Source organism: Phyllostomus discolor, chromosome 13, assembly GCF_004126475.2.
Source record: "Phyllostomus discolor isolate MPI-MPIP mPhyDis1 chromosome 13, mPhyDis1.pri.v3, whole genome shotgun sequence".
Lineage (NCBI taxonomy): Eukaryota > Metazoa > Chordata > Mammalia > Chiroptera > Phyllostomidae > Phyllostomus > Phyllostomus discolor.
Genome location: NC_040915.2, coordinates 40,942,692 through 40,967,421, shown reverse-complemented (window position 1 = coordinate 40,967,421; position 24,730 = coordinate 40,942,692). Strand labels below are relative to the sequence as shown.

General features: G+C 70.1%; 1 protein-coding gene across 1 annotated transcript; it reads left to right on the top strand.

Moving 5' to 3' along the window:
- Positions 1–1,650: 1,650 nt before the first annotated feature.
- Positions 1,651–22,733, top strand: FAM20C (FAM20C golgi associated secretory pathway kinase). Its single transcript, XM_036013646.1, is given in 13 exon segments — positions 1,651–2,280; positions 3,978–4,156; positions 6,602–6,792; positions 8,552–8,741; positions 9,146–9,221; positions 16,653–16,745; positions 17,438–17,553; positions 19,727–19,907; positions 20,462–20,571; positions 20,803–20,855; positions 20,857–20,885; positions 21,573–21,632; positions 22,294–22,733. Coding segments are annotated over 13 exon segments (2,130 nt in total). The 5' UTR covers positions 1,651–1,678; the 3' UTR covers positions 22,544–22,733.
- The last annotated feature ends 1,997 nt before the right edge of the window (positions 22,734–24,730 follow it).

Genomic DNA, 24,730 nt, shown 5'->3' with positions numbered 1-24,730 from the left:
CTCCAGAGACTGCCTGCGCTGTGGGCTGGAGAGGCTGCGTTTGGGGCGGTTCCCCCGGCAGGGCCTGGGGGTGGGGGGGAGGCCCGCCAGGTTCCCTTCCCTTCCTCACTCCGGCCTTGGGCTGGGTGCACGTTCTCCCTCACAGAGCCTCTTGGAGGCTGCCGGTCCGAGGCTGTGGGCCCAGTAAAGGCCACGAGGTGGAAGTAACGCGCCCCGGGGCGGGCAGCTGCCTCTGGGCTTCTGGGAGGAGTGACACACAGGCAGCCTCACCACGCGCCGGCCCCTCTCCCTGCCCAGCGAGTCCTAGCTCCAGCGCAGGCGTCGCCAGAGTTAAGCCGCGGGTGGGGTCCCCTTGGGTAGGGTGGGGCCCGGCCGGCTGCTGGAGCCTCGCCACGCTAGGGCCCGCTCTGGATTTGGATCAAATACCGCGCTCCTGGCTCCTCTCGTGGTCTCCGACGGTGGCCCTGCCATCCCCTCCTCCGCCCCGTCTCCCGCGGCGAAGGGGTGGGGCACAAGGTCGCCGTCAGCCGGCGCAGACGCCCAGAGGCTCCGGGGAGGTACGTGGCCTGGGCTTCTGGTCCTCCGCTCAGCCGGACAGAGGCCGCAGCAGGCCCCGGGCGGGCGGGCAGAAGCGCTGGGTGCGGCGGCCTGGCCGGGGAGCCCACAGGGACAGCGTCCGTGGCGGCGCCGCTACACTCTGCGGCCGCAGGAGCCCCGAGTGCCGACCCCGCGCGCTCCCGCCGCCCTCTCTCGGGCGTCTCCGGCTCCTCTCGGCAAACCGCGGAGGGAAGGCGCCCTCTCCGTAGCGGCCCGGAGCTGCACACGCATAGCGGGGCGCGGCCGAGGGGAGGAGGAAGGAGAAAGGGAGCGGAGTCGGCCGGGCCGGCAGTGACTCGCGGGGCTGCGGCTCCGCCAATCTGCGGACGCTGACGCGGGGGGCGGCTCCGCCGCGCTCGGATATCTGCCCGCCCGGGCGCGGGTCGCGGAGAGGCTCGTCCGCGAGGGCGCAGCGCTCTGGGGACTACCGCTGCACCTGCTGTGGGTCTCGCCAGCCGCTCCGTGCGCCCCCACCCCCCGCACGCGCCTCCCCCTCCGTGTCCGCGACCCTGCGCCCTCGTTCCCCTCCAGGTCCCCGCCTCCCGGCCGCAGCGTGAGAGAGCCGAGCCCTGCCCGAAGGAGCCGCCCCTTCTCCGCCTGGCCAGCCCGGCGCCTAGCAAGGCCCACCGAGCCCCGGATCCGATTGCGCCGCACGGTCGCCGCCACCTCCAGGCCGCCGCGCCGCGGCCGGCATGAGCTGCAGCGCGGGGTCCCTGCGCGCCTGATGAGCGCGGCCGGAGACCCGAGCTGGACACTTAGCGCGCCGGGCCTCACCCGACTGCGCCCCCAGCTCCGCGGACGAAGGCCACTGGGCCCCGCTGCTGAGGGCGCGGCCGCTCCGGACAGTCGAGAGGGAACGGCCCCGAGATGGCCGGGCGAGCGTGCGTTTTGGCGGTGGGCTCCGTACACGTGGTGCGGGCTCGGGGACAGCCCCCGAGCTGGTAGCTGTCCGAAGCCAGATGGACCTTGACCGGAGCCGCGGCGCCGACCTCGTGCCTGGGCGACACTAGAGGGGCTCGCGCGGGCCGGCCCGCTTGAGGAGGGCGCGAGTCCCAGGCCGCGCTCGGCGCCGGCCGGGAAGATGATCCTGGTGCGCAGGTTCCGGGTGCTCATCCTGATGGTGTTTCTGGTGGCCTGCGCGCTGCACATCGTGCTGGACCTGCTGCCCAAGCTGGAGCGGCGCGCCGCCCGGCCGTCCGGGGAGCCCGGCTGCTCCTGCGCGCAGCCCGCGGCGGAGGCGGCCGCACCTGGCTGGGCCAAGGCGCGCGGCCGGCCGGGGGAGCCTCCGGCCCCCGCCTCTGCCGCCGGCGACTCCGGCTGGCCCAACAAGCACACGCTGCGCATCCTACAGGACTTCAGCTCCGACCCCTCCTCCAACCTCACGTCCCACTCCCTGGAGAAACTGCCTCCCGCCGCCGAGCCGGCGGAGGGAGCCTTGCGGCGGCAGGAACCTGGCGCCCCCCGGCCCCGCGACCCCGCGCACCGGCCGCTGCTCCGAGACCTCGGTCCCCGCCGATCCGCGCCGCCCCCTGGCCCGAGCCGGGACGGCTCCCTCCTGGCCAGGCTGTTCGAACACCCGCTGTACCAGGTCGCCGTCCCGCCGCTGACGGAGGACGACGTTCTCTTCAACGTGAACAGCGACATCAGGTTCAACCCCAAGGCGGCGGCAGAGAACCCCAATTGGTGAGTGGGGTCCGGGGCCGCTGGGGGTGGGTGCAGGCAGGTCCGACCCCTAAGACAGCCGCGCGTCCTTCGACAGCGAAGACCCGCCTGTGTCCTGTGCCTGGAGAAGGCCCCTCTGCATCCCAGGCGCTGTGTGCCCGGCCAGCAGCCAGCGGCCCCTGGAAGGGGGCTTTGTGTGCCCTCCGCCCTCAGGCCTCCCCTTGCTCAGGGCACTGCCTTTGTCTGCGGACGGCTGTGCCTCCCCGGGAACCGGGAAGGGCTGGGCCTGGGGTGCGGGCCCGGAAGGCAGGCCGGGCGCTGGGCGAGCGGAGCCGGGACAGCCCGTGCCTGCAGGGCCCTGGGCGCCGGCCTGGGAAGGGGAGTCAGGCCGTGAATGAATGAGCTGGCGAGGGAGTGAGGAGTGAGGGCCAGCCCACCCCCACCCCTTCCCGGGAAGCTGCTGGCTGCCGGGTTTTCAGACACTTGGCGGACACACCGGGACCGTCTGGAGAGGCCCAGGGAGCTGTGGGAGCCAGTCGCCGAGCCGCCATCCGCCGAGGGCGTGCAGGCTCCGAAGCGGCCTCGCCGGGCGCCCCCAGCCTCCGAGCCGGCTGCTCGGGACGGCAGCTTGGAGAGGGGCGGGCAGCACCCTGCAGAAACACCTCTTCGAGCTGCTCTGGCTCACGCCCTCCCCCCAGGCCCTCCTCAGCCACAAAGATCAGGAGGAGCAGGTGCTGCCGCCGGCAGTGGAACATTAACCAGCAGCGAGGCTCCCCCGCGCCGGGGGAGCAAAACTCCCGGCTGCAGGCCCCCCGGGCCGGGCCGGGCCGGGAGGGGGAGGCCGGGTGTGCACAACACCCTGTACGGACCCGTGTCCCCTGACAGCAGACCAGGCCCACAGCTGTGTGTCTGAACACCCCCAGGGGTGTGTTTGGGGGCCGCTGGGCTTTGTCTGCTGGCCAGGACCAGGGAGAAGCTCAAAGCTTAAGGATCGGAACAGTGCCTGGCCCGTGGCTTTCCCAGGAGAAATGGCATCTAGGGCCCCCCACGTCCACTGTGGGAGGGGGCCCAGGGCCTGAGCGCCTCATGTGCCAGTGAATTAGAGCGGAGATGAGGCCACCTTTCCCTGCAGCCCCCAGAGCGGCCCCTCCGTCCAGACGCATGTGAGGACGGCCTCGTGGGTGGCGGGCAGGTCCTGCCACCTTCCTCTCCCCGCGCACCGGCCTGCTCTCATTAGACCCAGATTTAGCGTATTGCATCATCCTGCCCCGGTTGCTGGAACCGGAGCAACTCGGACAGACTGGGCGTGTCCGAGACTCGCAGTCAGGCCGTGGTCAGAGGTGAGCCCGTCCTCCCGCCCCGGGGAGCGCCGAGGCCGCCGGTCCCCCCAGGCTGATGTCATGCTCGTCGGGCTGTGCTGGTGACCCCAGGACAGACCTGGTGGGGCCGGCGCGGGCGCCCTGGGCCGGGCCCTGCTGTAGTTATAGCTGTCTGCGGCGGCTCCGGGGGTAAGTAGGAATTACGGGCCCTGAGGCATGTTATTACTCGGCACAACAGCAGCCTCGGAAAAGCGCGGACCCGGCAGGGTCCTGCCGGCACAGCAGGGCCGTGCAATGGGCGCGTCCTCTGGACCCAGAGTCCACCCATGGCGCCTGCGGCCGACCCCTCCCGCTGCCCGTCCTCTCCTGCTGACACCAGCCACCTCGCTGCCGCCACAGGCCCCAGGAAGGTCCCGCCGACGAGGAGTTCCTGCCCACGGGGGAGGCGGCGGTGGACAGCTACCCCAACTGGCTCAAGTTCCACATCGGCATCAACCGCTACGAGCTGTACTCCAGACGCAACCCGGCGGTGGAGGCCCTGCTGCAGGACCTGGGCGCGCAGAAGATAACGAGCGTGGGTAGGTCCTGCGCGGGCTCCGCGGGCCCGGGAGCTGCAGGCCCCTCGGAAGGGGACAGGGCACGTCCAGCTGTTGGCACTCGTGCGGAGGGGCCGGCCCTTCCAGGCCACAGGCCCCCTCCTCCAGCGAAGGGGGTGCGGCCCCTCCCTCGGCCGCACCCACGGGCCCCTTGCGGCTGGCCAGCGTCCAAGCACAGCCAAGTGCTGCTGCCGCTCCCTGTGGACAGGGAGCGACCAGGGCTCTGCTGTCCGGGGTGGAGGCCCACACGCCCAGTCTCCGGGAGGCAGCCTCTCTGAGCACTTGGGGCTCCACAGAGCCGCCAGTTTCAGGACCGTGTGCCAGCGCAGTTTCTGAGTGGGGAGGTTGGTGCCACCTCTCTCGGGCCTGCGGGCGATCCTTCAGGAAAGTCCCTGTTAGTCACTGGTGGCCCGGAGAAGCCCGGGGCGGGCTGGGCCCCAGGGGCCTGGCAGGGTGTGCCCCGCCCAGCGGGGACGCCTGAGTGCAGGTCTGCATGCTGCACACGGAGCAGGCACCGCGTCTCGGCGTGTGCTGAGCGTCCCTGTTCCCGCCCCCGGGGTTCTGTCCAGCTGCTGACAAAGGGCAGTTGGGTGTCACCTGTGCGACAGGCAGGGTTCCCCAGAGCCCTTCACAGACTGGCTTTGGCCTTCTGGGCCTGAGCGCACGGGCTGGGGGAAGACAGGAGGACGGCCTCTCTCAGCACGCGCTGTGCACCCTCGTGGGAGGCGGCTGGCGGCACCCTTCCGGGGCCCAGGACCTCTTGCTCTGCCCCTGGGAGAGGTGGGGCTGGGGACGCCCTCAGCGGGGTTCCCCTTCCACTCCAAGAGCAGCCGTGGCTGTTAAAGAAAGACCCAGCGCCTTGACCAGCTCCTTCATCCGTTCAGGGGCTTCATGGGCACTGCCTGCCTCTCAGGCCCTCCGGGGTCGGGCGCAGTTGGGGTGCACTCTGTCGCAGAGAGACCCTGCTGCCCCCGACCTGAGCTCCAGGCGGGCACGGGACGCACACGCGGACCAAGAGGAGACGCTCTGGGTGCCGTAGGGTGCAGTCTGGGAGCGTTCAGAGAGGAGGCGGCCGGGGGGGGGGGGGCCCAGGCGACTGCAGCCTCTCCCCAGCCGCGGGGAGACCAGGGCTTCCGCGGGTGAGCCCGCGTCTCCGCGGGTTCGGGGCAGGGCGGTGTCCGCCTCTCCCCACCTCGGTCCCCCGCCGGCGAGTGGGCTCACGTCTGCCCGGGAGCACCGAGTCTCCGTGCAAGCAGATGGCGAGCGCCGTGAGCCTGTGAAACACCAACCAGCGCCCTGCAGCCTGGGCCTCCGCGGCCCCCCCCCCCCCCACGGAGGGAGGGACGGAGGGCAAAGGCAGGGTCAGGGGCCAGAGCGCCGGGCCCCGGGGCAGAGGCAGAGGGCGTCGGGCCTCCAGGGCTCACAGGCAGCTTAGCCCACCCTGAGCACCCTCCCCTCCCATCCCACAGGGGCCTGGCCTTGGGGTGCCCCCACCCCAGGGCTCCAGCTGGCTGAGACGGGGGTGAGTCCTTGCCTGTCGCTGTCCTGCAGGCTGTCTGAGCGGATCTCGCTTTCCCCCCGGGTGCACCAGCTGGGCGTGTCCGAACCCTGTCTGTCCCTTGGGGCGATGGGCCCTCTGGAGCGGAGGCTGGCCGTTGCCGGCCACTCTGCAGGCGCTGATGAGTGCTGGCGGGGTCCCCGATGGCCCGGTGCCCCCCGACCCTGTCAGGACAGTGGGCCTGGGTTCCGCCAGTCAGCAGCCACCTGGATTAGCCTCTCCAGTGCTCACAGGGAGCATTGGGGGGTTGCACCCCGGCCCCTGCCATCGCCAGCCTGCAAGTCTGAAATCCAAACAACCAGCCAAACCCTGACTCATCCTGAACTCACGGGGGGCACACCTGAACTGGCGAGACTTCGTAAACCCTGGTTTCCACTGGAGTGAAGTCAGCGTGTGTGGAGCCCCAGGGCTCTGCCCGGACCCGCCGGGCCGCCTGCGCTGCTGCGTCTGCACCACCAGCACTCGGTCACCCGAGACCGTCAGAGCCTCCAGACAGCTCTGCCCCCCGAGGCTGCGACCCGGCCCGAGGAGCGTGCACTGTGGGGCCGTGGGGGGGACCCCAGAGCAAGCAGGACCGTGAGAGCAGCGTGGGGCAGGGTCCCCGAGGGCCGGCCAGAGCCGGAAACTGGGCCGGACGCTGTGACTGCCGGGTCTGCAGCTGCCCCGGGGCGAGCTCACATCAGGGCCAAGGCCCCGTGTCCGGGAAGTGGGAGGCCCCCCCCCACCCCACTCCGGAGCAGAGGGGCACAGCGCTCAGGTGTGCCGGCCCAGGCCGCCTGCCTCCTGAGAGCAGGAGAGGGCCAGGCTGCAGGCCGCCCCCGAGAGGAAGTGCTCTGTCCCCGGGGTGTCTGCCCCTCGGCCGATGCCAGAGACAGCTTCTAGCTGGGCCCTCAGCTTAGCAGATCCTGCTGGCGGCTCTGGAGACCAGGCCCCTAGGCGGGGCTGCCTGCTGCGGGTGGCCCCGGCCCTGGCCTTGCGGGACCGGGTGGGCCGCACCCCTGGGGACGCCGGGATGGATGGCAGCCCCTTACGGGAGCCCAGAGCCAACCAGAGGACGCGAGTTAGTGCTGCGGTTGCCCGAGCGTGAGAGGGAAGCAGAGACAGGCGTGGAAGTGCCGGTGACACACGGGGTGGCGTAAAAAGTTCTACATTTAAAGAGCCGGGAGTCCACCCACCTTCCAGCAGCCGCTGTGCAAAGAGGGAAACTGAGGCCTCCGAGAGCAGAGACTCGCCCGCAGCGGGCTCGTGCCTGCGCGCGGCACGGGGTTCCGGCCTCGGCACCTGCCGGGCGGGCGCTTCGACCTTCCAGCTGTTCCCCGCGCCCTGACCCTGCCCGGGGGCGGGGGTGGGGGCGCTGCAGGAGTGCGGCACCCGCAAGGCCCCCGAGCTCCCTCTCAGGACCGTTCCAGAAGCCGCCCCCCCCCCAGCCTTCGGCCTGTTCCTGCCCCTTGCGCGGCCGGCAGGGCCGTGTCCACAGCCAGGCTCCGGGCGGCTGCGTGGCCTTGCCGCCGCCTTGGAAAAGGCCGGAGACGTCGTCTCCTGTGTTCAGCGTGGGGCCAGGCGTGCGGTGCCTCCCCGGCCAGGGCTGCCCTGCAGGGTCGCGGCTGCAGAGAGTAAAGGACGCCGTGGACGACGCTGTGCTTGGAAGGATTTGCCAAGGAAAAGCCGCACCGAGAGGGGGATTTGGGCAGCCCTGCCTGAAACGCAGCCGGATCTGGACAAACCCTTGGAGGTCCCCGGGCAGAGGGGCAGCCCCAGAGGACGGAGGAGCTGGAGGCCAGGACCCCCTGGCTGGGGAACAAAGGCGGGGTCAGGGGCAGCCCCGGGTGCCACGGGCTGCGTGGCGGTCCTGCCTCTGCTCCGGCCCTGGAAAGGCCACCGGGCCCCGCCCACCCCAGGCGGCAGGGGGGCGGCTTCGGGGCCTGAGTCAAGGACCTGGAGAGAGAGAACTGGAAACGCCCGAAGAGCCAGAGCCGGCGCAGGGCTGGAGGGGCTGCGGCAGGCAGGGAGGGAGGGAGGGAAGCTGCGGACTCTCCTCCCCGCCCTTGGGTCCCAGGTCAAGGACAGAAGCCCTGGGGGGCCAGCCCAGGCCCCTCGCCCGCTTTCTCTGCTTGCACAGACGACAGCTGCGGCCTGGACTCCGGCGGGCTCGGGTCCCTTAGCGGCCGCGCACCCGAGGGCGGGAGGCTGGGCGTCCACCCGCGCCGCTTTCTCCGCTCCCCTCGAGGGCAGCGAGTCCAGAACACAAGTGCACCCGCTGCCTCTCAGAAACTCGGGGGGGCAGGCACACGGGCTCCGAGGGGGCGGGCGGAGCCCTGAGACGGTGGTGGAGCCGAGCGTGCTGGCAGCCCCGGGGTCTCCGGTGCCGATGGGCGGCAGCTGGCCCTGCTTACGCGTTTGGGCGCTCCGTTAACTAGGTTGGCGCGTGCAGCGGACGGCGGGTGTCGCTGAGGGCCCTCCGTCAGGGTTAGTCAGTAGTGTATCGGGGCACCATGGGGGACGTGACGTGACTTCGGGGTGACGCCCAGGGTCTGCACGGCAGGCCCACCGATGGGAGGGGGCAGGGCGGGCACAGAGGCTCGGTGAGGCTGTGCGGCTGCCTGCGGTGGATGCTGGGGGAGCCGGCCTGCCCCAGGTGCCAGTGGCTGGGTGGTGGCTGCGGAGGTGGCGGGAAGTGGGCGGGTGACAGGGACACGTTCAGGGTGAGAGTGACTTCGGGGACGTGGCCGCTGGCCTGTGCCTGCCCCCTTGCCCCTGGGGGTGCGCCCCTCCGTCAGGTCCCTCCCCAGGGCTGAGGTTGGCTGGACCTCTGTGCCCAGGACACCTGGAGACCCGACCAGGTGCAGGCGTGCCCAGCAGCTCTGGCCCAGGGCCTGCGCCTGCTCACCTGGGGTCTGAGCCTGCTCGCCTGGGGTCTGCCTGTGCCCCCACGGCACCTCTCCCGCCACCTGCGGCTCCTCTGCAAGAAGGACCCCCCAACTCCTCGCACCCTGCTCCCCAAAGCCCGTCGTTGGTGTCCCAGCTCCACTGCCGGGGCCCCCGGCCTGACCACCCCCAGGCCCGTCCCGAGGGGATGAGGCTTGGGCAGCTGTGCCCCTGCCCACCCTGGGTGCTGCCAGGGCCCCGGAAGCTGTGCCTGGTCTTGTAGGGAGACACAGTGGCCTCCAGGGCAGAGTTCCAGACGTCTCTCCTCGCGGCCAAAGCCTGGCGGCGGGAGTGCAGGCGTCGTGGAGGACGTGAGCCCCAGACGGGAGGAGGGAAAGGCGGGGCCCAGGGCAGCACTGTGGGAAGCCCCACGCTTCCCTGGGAGAGGGGTCCCCGGCCACGACCAGGGTGCAGGCCTCGGGGTCGGTGGTGAGCTGGCCTCGCCGGGGCAGCGGGTGACCCTGTCTCTCTGCCCCCTCTGCAGCCATGAAGTCGGGGGGGCACGCAGCTCAAGCTCGTCATGACGTTCCAGAACTACGGGCAGGCGCTGTTCAAGCCCATGAAGTGAGTGCGGCGCCGGCGAGGGGGGGGGGGGGGGGGGGGGGCGGGGCGTGGAGGGGGGGGTTCCTGCCGGGGGTGGGGGGGGGGGGGCAGCTCCAGGGCTGCTGGGAAGGCAGCTTCGGCAGGTCTTGGACACCCGCCCTGAGATCTGATTTTCGAGGTGAGCTATAAATACAGGTTTTTTTCTGTTTAATCTTCAAATTTTAAAAACTTTCTCTTACAAACCTACACTCTGTCTAAGTTGTTGGCAGAGTAGTGTGAATTAATTAGATGGTGGTGTCCCCCCCACGCCCAGATCTTGAAGCAGGTAAGTTGGGAGGGGCCGCCGGTGACACTGGTGGGGCCCGCGGTCCTGACCTGTGGGCGACCTGGCCGCTGAAGGGCCACGTACGTGTTTTGAAAAGCAGGTAACAAGCACGCTAGCCCGTGAGTTCCTGACCGCGTGCGGGGTGTTTCAACAGCTCGGTCAGGACACAGGTCACACGGCACACGCGTCGCCCACTCACAGCCACAGCTCAGCAGCCTCGGTGCACGCGTGGCGGTCGGCGCGCCCGGTGTCGGGCTCCCGAGAGCAGCCGCACAGCCGGTCCCCGCTCAGCGGCCTCAGGGGGCTCTGCAGCTTTCTGGGAAAGGGCAGGTGGCGAAGAAAGGTGTCACCACCGGCTAAGTGACGCACATGGGACCTAGCTCCCCGCGCGCCCCATCAGCGTGACCCCAGAGACCTGGGGCAGAGTGTTGCCGGGGGCCCGCGGTGCCCCCGATTCCCGCCAGCCCTCCTCCGGGCCTGGACAGCCCCTGCCCACCCCCGTCTCCGTGGGTTTTCCTGCTCTGGGGCTTCACGTGAACCAAGTCATGACACGTGTGTGCTCTGTGACCGCGCCTCTAGCACGGCGGCGTGTCCTCGGGGCCGTGCACGGGGCTGCACTCGGGGGTGGGCCGGGCTGACCCCCCCCCCCCGCCCCGAGGTGAATGCCACGTGTCCTTCTGCTGTGGGTGTGCGGGTCATCCCGGAGCTCTGCTGCGTGAGTCTTGCTGTTGGGACGTTCGCCTGCTGGTTCCGAGCGGACACCTGTGTCTGTGTCTTCGGGGCGAACACCCAGGCGCACAAACTCGGGGTCGAGTAATGACCGGCTCTCCCTGCCCGCGGGGCTGCCAGACTGCTGTCCGCAGCAGTTACCCCGTAATCCTGGGGGAGCCTCGCACGCTCGCCGACACCCCTCATTACTGCCCTTTTTTCCTCCGTCTGGGGCCGCGCCGGCGGGCGGGAAGCGGTGCCCCCTTGTGGGCTCGCCCTGCGTGTCCCTGCTGGCTGACGCCGCCATGGCCTGCGGGTCCCGATGGGCCCAGGCCGGTCTTCGCAGGAGTGCTGCTCCGGGCCTTTCCCTTCCGGCAGGCGGGGCGGGTTCGGGAGCAGGTCGGCCGACTTCTCAGACGCGAGGCCCTCTCCACGTGGTGGTGGTGTCCTGGGTTCTGAGGACGTGCAGTCAGGTCTTGTTGGTGCCTGTGACTTTGCTGGAGTGTAACTCATGATAGAGTCACCCTGAGGGTTTCTTTAAGGGTTGCATTTACTTACTTTCAGAGAGAGGGGAAGGGAAGGAGGAAGAGGGAGGAGAACTTCAGTGGGAGAGACAAGCTTCCGTCGGTTGCCTCTCGAATGTGTCCCCACCGGGCCGGCTCGGGCAACCCAGGTGCGTGCCCTCACCAGGATTCGAACTGGCGGCCTTTCGGCTGGCGGGACGACACCCAGCCCACTGAGCCACACGGGCCAGGGCAGTGTGACAGTTTTGATGTGGAAAAATACGCCTGCCCCGTGAGCAGCGGTTCAGGTGGCGTGTGGGGCTGGAGCTCTGGAGTTCCCGCTGGAGTCCCCTAAGCGCCTGCGGGCCAGGAGGCCTTTCCTCGGGGCCTCTGTCCTCTGTCCACTCCCTCCCGGCTTGCTGGCCGCCGCCCGTGCACAGAGGGCCACACGCCCCGCCCAACACGGCTCCGCTTTCCCTCCCTTTCTTTTCCCTCTGGGGGCTGCTCTGCCCGGTGGAGCGCCCCCCCCCCCCGCCCCCGCCACAGCTGCTTCCTCGTGTGGGTGGTGGTGCCTGACCGTCTCCGCTCCGGACGTCACCCGCCAGGGCCGCTGACGCGGTTTCTCGCTCGGAGTCTCTCGGCCTCCCGTCCCGGGCAGGCTCACCGCCGACTGTCCGTCAGGGGGATCGGGTGCGCTTCAGTGTCAACAAGGGGTGGGGCGCAGACCAGGGCCGCGGCCAGGCTGGACGTCCGGCCGTTGACAGGCCGCCCGGGGCGTCTTTGCTGAGACGTCAGCGGCTCCAGGGTCACCGCACGGCGCAGGGGCCCCCGGTCTGCTGGTTCGTCCCCCGCCCGCACTGGGCGGCGTGCCCGGTCGGCCTCGGTCCACCAGTGCCCTGCCAGGCCGGGCATCGTCGCGCAGACTCAACCCCACGTCCCAGAGCCTCCCCACGGGGCGCCCACTTCCCTTCCTTCTGCACGTAGCAGGCACGTGTCCCAGTGAAACCGCCTGGGAACAGGGGTTTCGGGGCCCAGGGGTCCTTCGTGGCCGAGACACGTGCACGGTGGCAGCCCGGCGCTTCCAAACACAGATGCTGGAGCCCCCCCCCCCCCCCCGCCTCCCCTGCTCCGCGTGCACCAGGCCGCCAGGCCCAGGCAGAGGAGGGCAGGGCAGCGGGAGGCCGGGTCCCGTGGTCGGGGTGCTGGGCGCATGGTGCCCTGGCGGTGGGTGGACAGACCCAGGCATGAGTCAGGGTAGGACCCCGTGGGAAGCTGCCCCGGGGGGAGGGGGCGGGAAGGAGCCAGGTGGGGGGGGGGCAGGCCTGTGAGGGGGTGCTGCGGGGGGAGCAGGAGCTGCCCCTGGGCTCACGCGCGGAAGCCCCGGGGAGGAGGGTTTCTGGGCCGGCGATCTCTCTCGGTTGGGAGCATCCGCGTCCTGCGTTCTCCCGGTAAACACTCCCTGTTTTCTCTGAGAGGTGCCCTCCCTCGGCCCGGAGGCAAACAGATTGCCCAACCGCCCGCCGCTGGGTGTGGAGACAGGGGGAGCCCTGGCCAGGGGTGGACAAGGACCCTTTTGTGTCCGCACGGGGCTTGGGCTGCCTCCAACCCACGCCTGGCCGCCTCCTGACTTCCAGGAGCTCGGCACCTTCCCCGCTGGGGGTGGGGGCCCAGCCAGGGTCCCCCCTCAGGTCGGAGTTGGCTCCACAGAAGCTTCCAGGCCCCGGGCCCCACGTGGGCTGCATCTGCCAGCACCGGGCCGACCCGGGGCCTCCCTGCCCCTGTGCGGAGGAGAGCCAGCCCTTACAGTCTTGGAGGCCAGGGTCATCCCTGCCCCGGCCCCGCCCCCTGACCCTGGCAGAGCCGGCAGGGCCGACGGCAGCTGCCGCCATGCGACCGGACGTGGAGTCTTGCCTGGCACGGAGCTGCAGTTCCGCGGGAGCCGACGGCCAGTGGGCGGACAGAGAAGCAGGGATGCGTCAGAGGGTCCATCCCTGGGGAGGACTCCGGCCGAGCCTCGAGGCAGGGATGCCCTGGGGCCGGGTGGGGCCTCTGCTGGGACCCAGGAGTGGGACCCCGGGGCAAGGTGGGTGCAGGCTTCTCCGAGCCCTCACAGCCACCTGGAAAGTGGCTGTCCTTGCCGCCGGTTCACAGAGTGCGTGGCGCCAGCGCTGGCCGGCCTGAACGCTCCATGGGCGGGGGGGGGCCGAGCCGGCCTCTCTGCCCACCGAGGCCACCGGGCTTCCCCAGACACCCCTTCGCGCACCTCGGGCCGGGCTGGCCACGAAAGTCAGCCAGCCGCTCTGTGTGGCCCTGAGAACCCCCTGCTCGCCAGGTGAGAGGAAGAGGGAACCGGCGACACTCCTGCAGCCCCGCAGGGAGCTGCTCGGAGGGCAGGAGCGCAGTGAGACCCGGAGAGTGGGCGCCGGGCCTGCCCCGCGGGTGGGCAGCTGTGCCCAGGCCTCCCACCTCCCCGCCTCAGTCTCCCCACGCCTCGCTGACCGAGGCGGCGTTTCCCTGGGGGCTTCTGGAAAAGATTGCCCCCTCCATTTAAATTCAAAGCAAGTGAGCCGTCTCCCCGCCCCCCCAAACCACCGCCCTTCACGGCAGTGTCCAGAGTGTATCTGTGTGTTCTCTCTGGCTGCTGCAGCCCCTGGGTGGGGGGGGGGGGGGGGCCGGCACCCTACTTGTCATGAAGGGGGGGTGAAAAGCCGGGGAAGAAGGTGTGGTCTTCATCCTCCTCATACAGAAGGAAAGTGGGAGTCGGGGCGTTTCTCCCAGGAGCCGTGTGACCCGCCTGGCGGTGTCCACAGAGCTCCTCGCACGGCCCGGCCCCGAGGGGGAGCCGCCCGCCAGCCGCCAGGGCCCGAGTGCCCCTCCTGCTGGGGGAAAGCACGGCAGCGGCCTCGACTCTCCCCGCGTTCCGTGAAACGGCGAACGCGTGCCCACCTGCGTCCTGGGGCCCCGGGGGAGGCGCTCCCGTCCCCACTTCCGTGCCGTGCCTTAGTCACTTCCGCGAGCGCTGCACGCGCCACAGCGGGCGTTAGAGACCCGGCAGATCCGAGGTCACAGAGCACGTCTGCCCCCCACCCCACCCGGTCACCGCGGTCATCGTCACGAGGACACGCCTCAGACCTCCCGAGGGGCGCGACCTCTGAGTCCCCGTCAGACGCCTGGTTTCCGAGGATCGGGCTCCGAGGCCCTGGGAGCCTCTTCTGGGCTGGTTGTTTGCCCCGACCGGAGAGCGGGGCCCTGCTCTGTCTGCCTCCCGCTCCGAAGGGGTCTCGCTGTCTCTCCAAGGCCACCGGCGGCGTGGCAGGCGGAAGCCCCCTCGTGGTTGCCTGCGTGGCGGCCAGCCACCGTTCTGAAGCGCTGGCCGGGCGGTCGGGGGCCGTGCCGGTCTGGCCTCAGGGACCAAGTGCCGGCAGGGAGCCACTTCGGCCCTGGGTGGTCTCCGCGAGGCTCATGGCATCACAGACCTTTGGCCAAAACAGGAGCCGTGTTGCTAGGAGACCCCTGCCCCGCTGCCCTGCTGCCCCCCAGGTCCGAGGGCTCCCTGCAGGCCACTCAGACGCCCGAGTCCTCGAGGCCCTGGTACCAGCACACGGGGGGGGTCCCTGCACGGGCCCGTTTGGCGGCCTGTGTGAGAGAGAGCGCGGCAGGGCGCCTGGGGAGTCTGGTGTGAATGCGGTGCTTGTACGCTGGTGTGTCTGGCTGCGTGGCGCGTGCACTGCACAACGTCGGCCTCTGGGCCTTCTCCACCACCTGCTGGGCAGGCTCAGGGCCCTCACCCCGCCCCTCGGGGGGCGAGGAGGCCCAGGGCCGGGCCAGGAGGCCGCCCGCTCGCTGGCCCCTGTGGTCTGCAGGGCACCCAGGCTTCTGCGTGCTGCGCTCCTGGGGGCTGTTCCAGGAGACGCTTGTCCCCGGCCTCCTCGCCTCCCCCACCTCGTTGGGCAGGTGCCGGCTGCTCACCGTGTCCACCCCCGGCCCCAGGAGGAAGCCCACAGCCGCTTGGGCCCTGCCCTGCGCCGGCCCCCACCCTGGGCACACCTTCCGCCCGACACCTGGAGGAGGGAGGTTGCCAGGTGACCAGGTTCAGCGAGTCCAGCCTCCGGCCGGGGGCAGCGGGGTCAGTACTTTTCCGAAGTGTTTCCCCGGAATGGCTGAGTCAGCGCAGCGCCTCCTGCTCTGCAGCGTGGCCCGGGGGGGGGGGGCGCAGGCCTCCCCGCGCCCGTCCTCACGGGGTCCCTGCTGGGCAGCTGGGCCCCGAGGGCAGCGTCTCGCCCCCTGTGGCAAATTCTCGCCCTTCCGAGACTCTCCTCAGGCGTGGGCTGGCGGTAGGGGCAGCTGCCCGGGGCAGAGCTGGTGGTTCGAGGGGCCACCGTCTCTCAGATGTCTGGGGGGGGGCCCTGTTCCTTCCCTTACGTTGCTGGCTGCCCACGGCTCATGGGTTTGTGCCACACTCTCAGCCTCACCCCTCACGGGGGCCTTCCTGCCAGTCCAGGCCTTTCCTCCTGCTCCTCCCTGGGGGGTGGGGGGACCAGCTGGGCCGGGGTCCGCCAGCCGCAACCCGGAGCCCTGCTTGAGTGTGCTGTGAGGGTGGAGATGTGCAGAAAGGGCCCCTGTGTCCTGGCCGGGGAGACCGAGGGTGAGGAGCTGGCCGGAGTGCACTCCCGCAGCCTCCTTGAGGGGCCCAGCCAGCCCCCCGCCAGCTCGGGCACCTCCACACCCACCCGTGGGCGTCCGACAAAAGAGAGGGATGGGGAGGCCCCCACCAGGGTCGGCCGCCAGCCTGTGCACCCTCCTCCCTGATCGGGTTGAATTGGGCCCCTGCCCCGGGAGCTCCCGGTCCGTGGGAGCCTTAACGGTGCGGGGGGGGGGGGGGAACCCACACGGCGCGGAAGCCCTGGGGCCCCTCACCCCCTCAGGTGTGAGGACAGCCTGCAGGTGCACGGACAGAAAAACATTTCACCTTGACCCTGAGCTCCGGGCCTTCCAGGGAGGGGTGTCAGGACACCAGAGCAGCCGGGCCCGTGTGGCCTCAGGCTGGGACCGCGCTGCCTCTTTCTGTGAACAGCAGGGACGGGGGAAGCCTGAGGTGGCGGGTGGCAGGGAACCAGGAACAGCCCTGCTGCCCGGTCACGGTGCCTGCAGGAAGTGGCTGGGCTCTTCCCAGAGCCACAGGGCTCAGAGCCACCCGAGGTCCGAGTGTGTGACCTTCCCAGAGGCAGGGAGAGCGGACAGAGGCCAGAGTGCTGCCTGGCAGAGAGGCTCACCTTTCTGCGTCACAGCCGGGGCCCTGCACGCCAGGCAGTGGGAGGCTGCCCCGTGTTGAGGACAAGGGCCATGAAGGTGACAGTGGTGACAATGGTGGTGACCACGGTGACGATGGCCGTGGTGACGATGGGGTGTGACGAAACGACAGTGGAGAGAGCTCTCGCCGCACAGGGATCTCTGCCCCTCCCCCTCGAGTCTTCCCCAGCCACCCCTCGGCCCACCCTCTGCTGAGCACCCGCTCGGAGCAGGTGCTAAGCCAGGCCCTCCTGCCCGGGCCCTGCACACGGCGACCCGGGGTGTGGAGGAGCCTGTCGGGGGCTGCTGGGAGGGGCCCTGGGGCCGAGACCGGCCGGGGCGCAGTGGGCACAGCACGGGGAGGGCTCGGGGGCAGGCAGGACCAGGGCGGGGGCTGCTGGGAGTCAGCGGTGGGTGGCGGAGCCACAGGCCAAGGGAGCAGAGCGGCACCAGTGGGGGAGGGGGGAGATTTCTGACTGTGACTGTCCTGGGTTGGGGGGCACTGGGAGCCGGTGAGAAGGGGAACCTGGCCCCAGGGTCCAGGCGGGACGGGGCTCAGCCGCCAGTGCCCTTCTGTGGGAAGGTTTCCCCAGGGACGAGCCCTTCCCGTTTCGTCCAATCTCCCAGGCAGACCAGAGAGCAGGAGACGCCTCCTGACTTCTTCTACTTCTCGGACTACGAGAGGCACAACGCGGAGATCGCTGCCTTCCACCTGGACAGGTGAGCCCGCCCACCTGCCGCTCCCCACGGAGGCCGGTGGCCCCTGCGCCTAACTGCCCCTCCCCCGCCGGAGGGCTGGCCCCCGCCCCCGGCATGGCGGCCCAGACGGACATGCCCTGCTGTGCCCACCCCTGAAACAGCATCGGCAGGACAGACTCAGGAGTGGCCGGGCACCTGGGGGGGCGGGGCGGTGGCCTGCTGGGAACGAAGGGAGAGGGGAGGGGGCATCACGTGCCGGGAGTCTGGCACAGGGGTCGCACGGGTACCTTTCTCTGGGGGGTGCGGGAGGGACAAAGTTCCACAACGGACCCCCGCCGTAGGCACCTGTCTCGGGGGCACCTCCACCTGCGGAAGGAATTCCTCTCTGATCTCCACGAGGTCTCCTGCTGCTGCGGAGGTGGCCAGTGTGTGACTGGGAGGGAGGGACGGACAGTCAGCTGCCCCTGGGCTCATGCGGCTCTGCCTCCTCCAGGGGCAGTGCCCATGCCTGGCTCCGGAGCCTCACGCTCGGGGTGTGGGGCCCAGAGCGACGATGTTGCCAGGCTGGTTGGAGCACAGAGCCCCGGGCTGACCCCGGTCCTGCAGACCAGCCAGACCACAGGGCCGGGGGGCAGGGCACGCACTGGGCCCCACCTCGGGCTGGCCACAGGGGCACGAGGTGAAGCCTCCCTCCCGCACCCCTGTCCCGCCAGGATCCTGGACTTCCGCCGGGTCCCTCCCGTGGCCGGCAGGATGATCAACATGACCAGGGAAATCCGGGACGTCACGCGGGACAAGAAGTTGTGGAGAACCTTCTTCATCTCTCCAGGTGAGCTCTCCTGGGGGCGCACCCCCCCCCCCAACCGGCTTGCTGCTCACAGGAGTCAGGAGCTCGGCTCCCTTTCCCAGCGACGGAGACACTGTGGAGCGTCAGTCTCCGGTGGCCGCCTGCGCGCGCGCTCCCGCCGCCTTCGCGCTCACTCCCGCCGCCTGCGCGCGCGCTCCCGCCTCGAGGGGCCGCCACGCCCGCGGTGCACGCCTGTTCGGCCTGTCCCTGGGTGGGCACAGGGTTTGTTTCTACCGTTTGCTTGTTTTCAAAGGCAAAAGGAAATCATTTTGGGAAACCGCCCAGCTCCCCGGAATCTTCTCCAGGTGGCCCAGCCAGGGAGACCGCTGGTCTCCAAACTTTCCCCGGAGACTCTGCTGTCCCTGGTGCCGACCGCCTGGGGTCTGGCCCGGGCCACGCCCCCGGGACCGCTCTGCTGGGCTGCCTGGGCACCTGGCCGCGCCCGTCCGCTTTCTCGTGCAGTTTTTGTGGCCACGTTTCTAGGGACGCATTTCAGAGCTTCGAAAATTAAGACCACACCAGGCTCCCCTGCGCCCACCACCCAGTTGGCGCCCTCCTGCGTCAGACGCGTGTCCGTGCCATGTTTCCAGGGCTGTCTCCATGGAGACGCCCCAGAGACAGTCTCAGGGTAGGCAGAGAGGGGCTGGAGGCTCCGCTACCGCCGAGAACGTGCTGTGGGTGTGGCCCCTCGGGCTGGACCATGGGGTCCAGGGTGCTCGGCCCCCACGTTCCTGCACCGCCCAGGCTCCCGAGGTTCCTCAAGCACACCAGTGCGGTGCTTCCCCGGAGCACACGCGCCCACCCCGGCGGGAGATGCACGAGCAAGCTGGCCCCGCCGGGCCGGTCCGCCGGAGGCAGCGGCCGTGGCCTCGCAGGACAGCGGTGGACAGTGGCACCCAGCGGGTCCGGCAGCAAGCGTGTGCGCTTTCTAAGTTACTCTTCCTTTTAGACTGAGACACAGGTCACGTGTCGTAAAGGTCGCCATGTTGAACTGCACCGCTCGGTGGTTTTAGAACAGCTTGCGACGTCGTGCGACATCACCATTACCTAATTCCGGAACGCTCCCCCCCCCCCAAAGCAGCCCCGTCCCTGTTGGCTGTCACCCCCCTTGTCCCCTCCCCCAGCCCTGGCCGCCCACCAGTACCCCTGTCCGGGTGTGCCTGCTCTGGGCCCTGCGCGTGAGAACAGTCACAGACGCGTGGTTTTCGGGCCCGACCGCCCCCACTGAGCTCCTCGCTCCTCCCAACACGGAGCGGCGTCTGTGTCCGGTGGGTCTGTGCACCGCCTGACAGCCTCGGGTGGGTCTGCCCAGCGCTGAGGGGGCCAAGCTGCCGTGGGCGCCAGGTGCCTGCCGTGGGCCCACCTTTGCCCCGCTCTATAGGGGGAGCCTGGGACGGGCTCGCTGGTCCTGCGGTGACTCTGTGTCTCACTCTGAGGACACTCGCCTGTTTCCAGAGTGGCCGCCTGCATCACCCTCCCACCAGCACTGCGCCGGCTCCGGTTCCTCCGCGTCCTCTGCAACACTTGCTCCGGCCGGTTCTTTTGGTCCGAGCCGCCCCAGTGGGGTGGGGGTGGGGGGGAGTGGCATCTCACTGCTGACCAGCCGGCGTGCGTTTCTCCGGCAAGCAGTGAGGCCGGGCGTCTTTTCACACCCTTGCGGGCCTTTCGAGGGTCTTCTTTGGAGCAATGGTCGTCGAACTCCTTCGCCCACTGGTGAACAGGCCACTTTTTTTTCTCGTGTGGAGTTGCCAGAGCTGTTTGCAGGGGGGAAAGGCCGGGTCCTGGTCAGGCAACGCTGTGCTCCCCCTCAGGGATGGGGGGGGGGCTGTCTCCCCACTCTCCTCACAGCACAAACGCCTTTTCCAGCCATCAGCACGGGCTCTGGGGCTCCCGCAGACTCGGGCCCTTAACCCGGAGGGCGAGCAGGGAGCTCCTGGTTCCGACCCTCCCGCACACTCGTGCCACCTTCCCCGGTGGCCGGCCGCCCTCCTGGCGCCAGCTTCCTGCAGCGTGGGGTCGGGGCGGGCCGCTGAGGCGGAAGGGGAGAGCTGGGGGAGCCTCCCTGGAGGACCGGGCCTGGCCTGGGCAGTCACTGCAGGTGGGGCCGGCGGGGCCGTGGCTCTGGGGTCCTCAGACAGCGTGCCCCCGCCCGCAGCCAACAACGTCTGCTTCTACGGGGAGTGCTCCTACTACTGCTCCACCGAGCATGCCCTGTGCGGGCGGCCCGACCAGATCGAGGGCTCGCTGGCCGCCTTCCTGCCGGACCTGTCCCTGGCCAAGAGGAAGACGTGGCGGAACCCTTGGCGACGCTCCTACCACAAGCGCAAGAAGGCAGAGTGAGTGTGAGCCGCCGAGGCTGTGGCGGCCGATTCCGGCTTTCTCGGGGTCTCGGGAGGGCCTGCTTCTGCCCCCTCGCAGCAGGAAGGAGGGGCCGCAGGGGTGTGGGCCTTGTCCACAGGAATGTGTGTGTGTGTGTGTGAGGGCCACCCCGTGATCGCACGGTCCGGCAGGTGCCCTCACTCCGAGAGCTGGATGTGGCCCTGAGGGGTGACCCCCTGCCTGCTCGGCCTCTGTGTTCACACATGGCGTCCACCCCTCCCGCCCTTCCGGTCCCTCATGTCCCCAAACAGTGGCCCTCCAAACACCAGGCACCCTGGGCCGATGGTAGCCTCCAGCTGTGGCCACTCTAGGGCAGAGCGGAGCGGCTGCCTCATCCCTGTGCGCCGCGGCGGCAGCCGGCCGGGGCATGTCCGTCTGCAGACCTGTCGTTTCACAGTGGTGCCCACTCCCCGCACCCAGCCCTTCTCGTGAGGCGGCTGCCGCTCCAGCAGGGGGTCAGGCCTCCCCTGCTGCCCCGGGAGGGCCAGCCTCTCACACGGGCCCCCCGCAGGTGGGAAGTGGACCCCGACTACTGCAAGGAGGTGAAGCGGACGCCCCCCTACGACAGCAGCCACCGCATCCTGGACGTCATGGACATGACCATTTTCGACTTCCTCATGGGTACATCCGGCCCGCCCCAGTGCGATGCAGCCCCCAGCTCCGGGCGCCAGGCCGCAGGGACGCCCCTGCAGCCGCGATGGGGAGAGGGGCCCGTTCCCCGCCCAGTCCCCACTTTCACTCCGCGATCAGGGCTCCGCGGGGCGGGGGGCAGACTGCGGCGAGGGGGGGGGCGGAGGGAAGCCCCCTGGAGCCACGTGCGGCTTGAGCCGTGGCGGGTTTGCGTCTCCCCAGGGAACATGGACCGGCACCACTACGAGACCTTCGAGAAGTTCGGGAACGAGACAGTTCATCATCCACCTGGACAACGGAAGGGGGTGAGCCCTGCCGCCACTGCTGCCCTGCCCCCACCTCCCCGGAGATCCAGCCCAGTACGGGAGGCGGGGTCTCCCCCAGGGCCCACTCTGTGCCCCGCCGGTCCCCGAAGGCAGGGAGGGTCTGCGACAGTCTCCCGCCTAATCCTCGCAGGAACCGTGGGAGCGGGGCCTTGCTACATGCCCCCGCATGGCTGTGGGGACACTGGGGCCGAGGGAGGCCGCTGGCCAAGCAGCGGGCAGGGGCGTCTACCCCACGAGCCAGCATCCGGGACGGGCACACGGGGACAAACGGCCCCCTTGCCCCTCTCCCCCTGCGGGAGAGTCGTTCATTCCTGGGGGTCGGGAAGGGAGTGTGCGGGCAGGGGACCCCATTTCGACAGTCAGAGTTGCGAGGGCTCCGGGCCTCAGAGAAACCGGCTCCGGGCGCCTGGGTGGTTCACGTGTGGGGGTCACGCGGTCCCAGCCGTCAGAGGTGCCGCCACGCTGACCCGGCCGACAGGCCTCACGCCGTCTCCCGGGGCTGCCTGATGCCTCGGGGATGAGCTTCTGCTCTGCCCAGTGGCCAGAGCGCCCCAGGCCCTGTGTTGGGCGCCCCGGAGATGCCCCCAATGCCCCCCTCCCACACTCCTGACCCCGAAGGGGCCTGGGCTGCCGGCCCTCCCCACAGGCCTGCTCTCCCTCCCGCAGGTTCGGGAAGTACTCCCACGACGAGCTCTCCATCCTGGTGCCTCTCCAGCAATGCTGCAGGTACCGCCCCCGCCCCCGCCCCGCAGGGAGCCCCGCCCCCCGCTCCGCCCCACCCCGCCCCCGGCTGCAGGGGCCCCGTGGCCCCAGCCACAGACCAGGCCAAGCCGCTGTGCGCGCCTCCCCCCCGACCCCCACCCCCGCCCCCGCCCCCGCCCCTCGCTGCGCCAGAATCGAAAACGAGGGCATCCGAGCCCCAGATACGACCCACAGCCCCTCCCGCCGCCCAGCGGCTGCCCCGCAGCGCCCCAGCCGTCCCCCAACGCTTGCCCAGCCCAAGCTCAGGGCTCCGCTTCTTGTCACCCTCACGGCCCTTCGTGCAGACTCTGGCCTCTCTGCCACCCTCTACGGGGTGCCCCACCCCACCTCCCCCCCCCCCCCAGTTGGGGGCACAGGCTGTGGGCAGACCACCTGCACTGGGCTAGGGGAGCACCTCACCGTGCACCCTGCTCCGTGCCCCCTGCTCTGAGCTCCCAGCTGGGGACTGCGCCCCAGAAGCAGGCCGTCCCTCTCTCCCCGGGGTCTGCCTGGGGTGACGGTGCCTGCTGGGCCCCACGGGCGCCACCAGCCTCAAGGCGGGACCCACTGGGGCTGACGAGGCGCTGGCCCCCCTCGTGCCCCGGCCCCCGAGTGCAGCCGGTCAGCGCCGTCTCCTGCCCCGCAGGATCAGGAAGTCCACCTACCTGCGGCTGCAGCTGCTGGCCAAGGAGGAGTACAAGCTGAGCCTGCTGATGGCTGAGTCCCTGCGCCGGGACCGCGTGGCCCCTGTGCTGTTCCAGCCGCACCTGGAGGCCCTGGACCGGCGCCTGCGCCTCGTGCTGCAGGCCGTCGGGGACTGCGTGGGGAGGGACGGGCTGCGCCGCGTGGTGGACGACGACCTGGACCCCGGGCACAGAGGCTCCGCCGACAGGTAGTGACCGCAGCCGCCGGCCGGCGCCGAGGACGGACACGAGCGCCCACGCTGCGCGCTCGCCAGCCCGCGGGCCGCTCCTGGACCCGGGAGCCTCGGACGGGCGCCCCCCCTCGGCAGTGGGCCCCACAGGACACGCTCTGTCCGTCTCCCCGACCAGAGAGTGTGGGAGACGGTGCCCCGAGGACAGGCGCCCCCCGGCAGTGGGCCCCACAGGACACGCTCTGTCTGTCTCCCCGACCAGAGAGCGTCGGGGACGGTGCCCCGAGGACAGTGGCGGCCCGCCCTTGCACACAGACGGGAACCTGGTTCACTGCTCTGTATGTATATACAGATCACACGTGTGTGGATAGAGGTGTCTGCACAGACCCCGGGTCCACACAGAGGGGGCCTCCTCCTGGGCCACGTTCCCCGCGAAGGGCCCGCAGGCTCCTGGCCGAACTGAGAATAAAAGCTCTTTCCCCGCCCTCCCTGCCGCACTTGGAGGGCCCCCTCCGAGACCACGGCCCTGGCGGCCGGCACGGACATGCGTGGACAGACAAGCGTATGTTTTAAAGTGGCAAAAACGGCCAGTTACTCCGTCTCTCAGCACCTCCCACGAGTACCTGGGACCCTCCCGGGTGGCAGCCGAGGCCGAAGCTCACCTTCTGACCCTGCTCTGGAGACTCAGCGATGGCGCGTCACACGGGCCTCCAGGCACCCCGGTGCCCTTCTCCGATTAGTCTGCAATGTGACGGAAGTGCAATAAAGAGACAGCCAGTGCATGTTGGGGCCTCCGTGGGGCCCATCCCGCCTGCCCCCAGGTGAGCGAGCGCTGGCGATGGGCACGGCCGAGGCCCCAGCTCTCGCAGTGTCCACGCTGGCCAGGCACCTGGGGCTGGAAGGAGGGGCCTGGAGCAACACCGAGCTCTCTGGGGGGAGAGCGCGCAGGGCAGGGCGGGGCACCACCCGCCCCACTCCTGAGGGAGCAGCTCTGAGAGGCAGGTGGAGACTGCCCCTCGCGCAGGCCGGCCCCCAAGGGCAGCACCGGGTGGGCGCACCGTGGTCACCCAGGGGAGCCGGGACAGCGGTGGCTGCAGGAAGGAGAGCCTAAGAATCCAGCCCCCCAACCAAAGGCTCCCCTCGCCTGCTGGCCATGGGCCATGAGGCAGCCTCGGTGAGCCCTTTCTGGGAAGGTCCAGGCTCTTTCCAAGCCGCCAGAGCGTCCGTCTCCTGAGAGCACGCACGGGGCACCGTGACGCCCGGCCCGAGGGGTGGCATGAGCCTCAGTGCTCGCAGAGCTTGAGGGACCCCGGAGCCAAGTCTGGAGATCAGCCTCCCGGCCTCTCACTGGGCGTGTCCTGGCCCTGGCATGGCCCCGTCCCTGTCCAGTGTCCTTGGTCCCCAGAGCTGAGCTGAGAAGTCAATGTTTCCCTCACCTCGCAGATGGGGAAACTGAGGCTCGGGAGGGTGAGCTCTCTCTGTGCAAAGGTCAGTTTGGGCTCCGGGAATGGCAGAGCCTGGGCCCCGGGCCCCCGGACGCCTGGGGCCAAGCTCAAGTCCGGCCGGCTCACCCACACAGCTGAGCTGAGTGCCAGGCCTCGGACGTGACACTGGGGCGGCCCCCAGACGCCTGTCCCCACCCCAACTCCTGCCCCACATGCTTGTGGCCTCGCGGCCTCTGCATGGGCACCCCGTCCGCCAGTCTCAGCCGTGGGGTGTGACGCCCGGCCACCTGGTGCGGGGGCCCACAGCTTCCTGGGCACCCTCCCTGCTGCCTTGGGGCCGCGCCCCCGAGAGGGCTCTGCCGCCGGGACCCTGCCCCGTCCTGCCGGTTTATGACGTCTGACCCAGGCTCTGGCAGGTGGGCGGGCTTCCTGAGTTCTGGGAGAAGAGAGTGGCGTTTGGGGCCCACGTGTGCCTGACGGCTGGATCGCCGGGGTCCCGCCCAAGCACCCGGTGCGCCCATCCTCTGGCCCACGGATCGGTGTGGGGCGGAGACGGGGGAGGGTGTGTGGGCCCAGGGCTGAGGGAGTCGACCGACAGGAAGAAAATGGCTTTCCACCCCACCCCGACCGGCAAACGTCCGCCTCCCCCAGAGCTGAGCCGCCTGCCTTGTCAGCAGCTGGGGCAGCATTTGCCAGAGGGTCCAGGAGAAATCATGGGCGAGAATCCAAACACTATTTAAAAAATAAATAAAACGGAGAAAAAT